At 29.1% G+C, this 5,862-nt stretch overlaps 1 protein-coding gene across 1 annotated transcript; it reads right to left on the bottom strand.

The window, feature by feature from the left end:
* Positions 1-1,438: 1,438 nt before the first annotated feature.
* LOC129918930 (enhancer of split malpha protein) lies at positions 1,439-2,241 on the bottom strand. Its single transcript, XM_055999698.1, has one exon. It carries the CDS (start codon positions 2,111-2,113, stop codon positions 1,628-1,630), a length of 486 nt encoding a protein of 161 aa, XP_055855673.1. The 5' UTR covers positions 2,114-2,241; the 3' UTR covers positions 1,439-1,627.
* Between the last annotated feature and the right edge of the window lie 3,621 nt (positions 2,242-5,862).

The following is a 5,862-nucleotide window of genomic DNA, read 5'->3' as shown; positions in this document are numbered from 1 at the left end:
AGTTAATTTTTTTTATTTACAGAAAAAAAAGCGATATTGATAGTAGTTCCTTAAAATGAGATCTTTTTCAGCTCCAGTTAGTTAAAAAATATGTTTTGTTTTTTTTAATTATTAAAAAATGTTTAAAAGTCGTAAGCACTAGTAAAAAAAAAATTATGTAAAATTTAAAAATAAAGTAATTACAAAACAAAAAAATTGTTTTTGGATATGGGTTCAAATTTTTTCTTGGTAGGTTTGATGTAGCAAAAAATTTCATAAAATTATAAATCCTCACGACCGAAACTTACTACAACCGAAATTAAGAAATCTAATACAAAGAAGAACTATTCCAATGATTCCGACGGCATGTGACTTTTTTTTGTTTGTCTTGCAAAAAAATCCAGAAAAAAAAATGAATTTAAACAGAAAAACTAAAAATTTAAACAGAAATGGTCACCAAATCATATTAAAATGTGTCCACATACTCGGAATTTCATAAAACCAACCAAAAGTTCATTGATGCCATAAATTTTCTTATTTAATTTTTTTTTTTATGTTTCAACTCTCTGTGCATATTAAAATGCAACACAACATAATTATTATGCATGCATTTTATTTTTTTTTTTAACTGTCCAACAAAAACTCAATAATTTATTATTTATATAATCAAACCAAACTATACAGGTTGTGACCTCTATTTAAAAAAAAAATGTTCATATTGAAATATTTTCATTCCAAAGAAAAAACAAAAAAAAAAAAGACCCAAATGGAACGAGCCTATAATCAATTGATTATATTATTTATTTATGTGTCTGGCTCTTGACTCTTGACAAACCACTTATCAAAAAAAAAAAAAAAAACAAATAACTGGTCAAGGCACCAGAAAAAAACAACAACAAAAGCAACACCTCTATAATAACAAGCCTCTCTATAGCATACGCATTCTTTCGTCATTCTATACGACTTCGAATTCAATAGGTTCCAATCTGACTGAAAGATAACCCCTTATCTTTTCAAACTTTTCAGAACTGCTTACTCAATGACTTTGTCTAAAATCTAAATAATTTATTCAAAGATTCAAAAAAAGTCAAAAGAACCTCGTCGTCACTATAGAAAGTATGCTAAACAAGATTGTATATCATTTTGAATGTATCTTCCCGCCTGAAAAAAAAGAAGCTGAAAATTTCCAACAAAAAATGACAAAAAAATGTCAAAAAAAATGACAAAAAAATGCAAATAAATTTTTGTTTTTTTAGATTTTTTTTTATTTTAAATTTCTTAAATAACTAAAAAAATACAATATTTAATTTCTTAAAATTTAAAAATGGAAGACAATGATCAATTAAACATTAAAAATGGAAGACATAATTATTATTATTAAAAAAAATGATACTAAACCCTAATAAATATAGATATTTTTTATACATCACACAATTTTTTTTTTAAATTAAAAAAAAATGAATTAAATTTTTTTAAGCTAAACCTAATATCACTTAGAAATTGGAAGTCCTGGATTAATTCACCATATCCATAGGATATGCGAACAAACACACACTAAACTTGTTGTTGTTGTATTTTTACACCTTCTTAAAGCTGGGAACCCATCGAGTTGTCACAAAAGAACAATTTGAAGATCACACTTTTAGCCTTAAGCTTGTACCCAACGATCAAGATGTGATTGATGATGATGTTCCTGTTGAAAACTCTGCTGTTGTTCACGTTCCACTGAAGTCCAAAAAAATGTCCCATTATTAGTGCGGGCAAAATGTACAGGAATAAATTTCTGTTCCCGATGTACCGGAACAACATGACGACGACCTCCTTGGTGCACTAGAATAGCTGCATTATCTCCACAATTTTGAACTTCAGCCAAAATTCGTTGTTCCAATGCTTCGTTGGCTGCATTATCATCGTTAGCCACCAAAGCTGATGGATCTTTTCGCATATCTTCCAAAGATGTATTACAATCATTTTGTTGAATTTCACCCACACTTTTTTTCAAATACTGCTTCTTTTTGATCACTCGGAAAAGGGGTTTCAGGACCTTCCTTAAGTTGCGAATCGCTGAGAATCGTTTTCTCTCGTTGAACATTGTGCTAGTTTCGAATTTGTATTCACGGGAAATAAATGACATGGTTTTGGAATTTTTACTACGACACTGTGATTTTTTTTTTTTTCAAAATAAAATAAAAAAAGTATCTATAAGATTCTTTTTCTTTTTTCGAACGATCGTGTGTTGACTGCTCGAATGCTATGCGATTTCTGATTCCATAAACCAGTTGAGCCGGAGTTTATATACTGGCTTGAGAGCGGTTTTGGGCTGACCAATCAGAAAGCAGACTTACGCAGGTGTTCAGAGTTCAGATACAGAGAATGTATCTGAAAATGCAATAGTAGAAATGAGTGGAGGAGTAGAAAAAAAGATACTTGATCTATGTTGTGTCTCTCCGCTCTCTCTACCTGTTTATATGCACTGAGTTTGAAAATTTCTGTGATGTGCACAAAGTGGTTTTGGAGTGGTTTTACGAAGATACAATGAAAAGAGAGAATCTAAAAAAAAAAAATCTCGGAATTTGAGATTCTTTTTTTTTTTTTTTTTTGGTTCTGTTTCATTTTGAGGTTCGTTCGTTTTTTTTGTTTTGTTATTTTTTCGGATTTTGTTAGGTACCCTATAGATATTGTATCTTTTGTATTAGGTTGCATTTTTCGGGTCCCTTTTTTTTTTTTGTTGGTTATTATTGTAATATTATGCTTTTCTTGTAGGATTAAAAATAATTTTTTTTTTTGAAATTTTAGGGACGTAATTTTGAATTCGTCACACATAGCCGATATAGGTTGTGACTAGGAAGAAGGATTATTTGGGAAAATCACACGTGCAAGTACCAAGCGGGTTTTTCTTGAAAAAATGTATCTGACAGATACCGAAGGTCTATTGTTTATGATATATTTCCTGAAAATTTATAGAGATTTGAATTGAATTAGCGGAGAGTTTGAATTTTTTTCAGGGTCAGGTTCATAGCCTTTTGGGAGAAGATTTTTAAAAATTTGTAAATTACCGTGACGTTGAAAAACTTTGTAGATAGATATTTTTACAAAAGATTGTTGGTACTGTACCTGTTTAATGTAAGTAGTTAAGGTACTGCGGGTACATAGAAGAAGAAGAAAAAAAAAAGTGGGTACGTGCCTTTTAGGAAAGACGCGAAGAATACCTGTGTTAATGTTGTTTCCCGGAGAGACTTTTTTTCATTTATAGATATATTTTGTGTCGTGATGTACCTGTTTTCTTTCTGTAAATTCAAATTCTGATGTAGATAGTTAGATAGTAGGTATACCTTCTCTCGACTAAATTGGTTTTTATGACAACAACGGATTGGGCATTTCCTATGTTTATTTTAAGAAACACGTGAAAATAAAAAGGTTTGTTTTTTTTTTTTTATTAGCCAGGAACAAGTTTTCTTCTTTTTTCGTTGTTTTTATTTCTTTCGTTGATAAGAAAAAAAAAAGAAGATTACACTTCTCGGGAAGAGATTTTTATAAGGAGGAGGACATGGCTAAGACATGATTTTAAGTCGTAAATCTTTTTAGAGAGAGAATATTTTTAAGGAAGGAAGAAGAAGTTTTTATATTATGGAAATACCAAAAAATGGATAGAATAGTCAGTGAATGAAACTTGTTTTGGTTTAGAGATATAGGTACCTACTTTTAAGGTTAGGGACTTTTCTGTTTAATGTATTCCATGGAAAAAAGGATATAGTTTGAAGGAGAGAAATTGTGAATTCCTATCATGTTTTAATATGTTAACATAGGAATAGGTCATCAAATTCATATTTTTATAGGTAGTTGCTACAGGCGCTAAAAGCGAATTGATATGTTTTAGTCTTAGATGATGGTATCTTATGACCAAGAATTTTTGAACATATTAATATTTCTAATTCTATCTAGGTGGTAACATCTAAAAACCCGAAAAATAATAGGTTAGTGCTATTTTAATTTTAAAATAACACTGGTCCTCAACGGATATAGAGCAAGAACCAAACCCTACTTTTCGAGAGGAATTTTGTGTGCTGAGTCTGAGTCTGAAGTCAAAATTTCACTGGCACGTCATGTTTCTGAAATAATTGAATATTAATAGGTCAAAAACGCGTTTTTTTTGGGTACATTTGACATCGAATTACATCACCGTTAATTTTTTTTTTTTGTAAAACTACTTATGCAATCTCAAAACACCATATTAACACGTCCTAAAGGTATTTATATTTTTTCAAAATTATTTTTTTTCTCAAAGATATTGGAAAAAAGAAAATTATGATAGATACATATCTCAAAATCTTGATTATTTTTTTTCAAAGTAATGAATGGTTTTTTGAATCAAATTCCATCTTGCGTTTTCTGATTTGGACTTATAAAGAACAACATATTACGGAAAATTAATATTTTTGATTAAACATAGAAAAAACTCAATTCAAAATTAGTTTTTGAAGCTTTATAGCGAAAATAGTGATAAGTATAGCTCAAAAACTAGACGTGATAGAAAAAATCTGTAAACAGTTTTGAATTCAGCACACTAAAGTCAATCAAAATCACCTTATAAATTTCTTGCTCCCGACTTTTTTTAGTTTTTTGCCGACCAGTGTAATTAAATTGGTTACTTACCTTTGAATTTGTGTGTTTGCAGGCTGAGGTTGAGCGAAAAAGTTTTCGAGTAAATTTATTATTCATATTAAAAGTCTATGCACTATTAGAATCAATAGAAAAAAAAATAAATATGAATACAAAATATATATGTATAATGTAATAAAAAAACAAAACAATTCTTAGACTCTGGAGAAAGCGTAGAAGTGTCCGCATAATTTCATGGTAAATATTAATAGCTTTTGCACTATTAGAATCGGCAGCTTAGATGTCTTTGACTGTAAAACAAAAAGTGGAAGAATAATTTTCTCGAAACGTCTGTTTTAAACGTATCAGTAACGCCAAGTCTCTTATGACAAATGAATTTTATTTAGATTTTTTTTTTATTGAAAATTTGACAATATTTGCTTGTTGTGAATAATTTTGTATTAACATTTAAAAAGTTATGAATTTTCAAAAATCAGCTCTATAGTTAGTTATTACAAAACTGAGATATTGATGGTTAAATACAAAAAGATCCTTTTCCATTCAAAGTTCGATATCTCAGCGTCGAAGTGGTCGCATTAAACTTTTAAAAAAACGTCTAGATGAAGACGTTATCCCAGCCATATGGTGGGTAAGTTTAAAATTTTGTTTTCCAAGTAAAAAAAAAAAGAACCCAATATGTTGAAAAAAAGTTGAAAAAGTTTTACCATTAGATCTCAAAATTAGAAAATTCTAAACCTTAAAATCCATTTCTTGAAATTCCAGTACTGCCATTTTTACAGGTATTTACAGTCACTTGAAGAACCTCAATACCTTAATTTTTTCTACAAAACCATGCAATGTGTAAAAAGGAATGTTACTATAATGTTTTCATTACAATTATTCTCATAAAAAAGCATTTATTTATTATATACAAAGCAGTTAAATTAAAATTTTAAAATGAAAAGAAATATTTTAACCTGGAACCCAGAAGTTATTATTTTCCATATGATTTCCAATTTTTTACTTGCTTTTTCAGTCCAATTTGCGGGGATGGAATGAGCATGGAATTTAGGCAAATTAAAAAAAAAGTTCTGTTTAGGGATTTTCAGGGTTATTTCATTTTCAGGTATTTTCAGGTTATTTCACGAGAAAATGCATCTCATCGTAGTCGTTTGAAAAACTGTAGTTACGACTTTGCCGTAAATTTCCTACATAGTCCAGTCATTATATATATTTGGAAATGCAAAATGACCGAGAAAGCTAAATTTTACAAAGTGCTTTTTT

The sequence above is a fragment of the Episyrphus balteatus genome, chromosome 4 (genome assembly GCF_945859705.1).
Source record: "Episyrphus balteatus chromosome 4, idEpiBalt1.1, whole genome shotgun sequence".
NCBI classification, from domain to species: domain Eukaryota; kingdom Metazoa; phylum Arthropoda; class Insecta; order Diptera; family Syrphidae; genus Episyrphus; species Episyrphus balteatus.
Note: the sequence above shows the minus strand (reverse complement) of the source record. Positions and strands in the feature narration are given on the sequence as shown.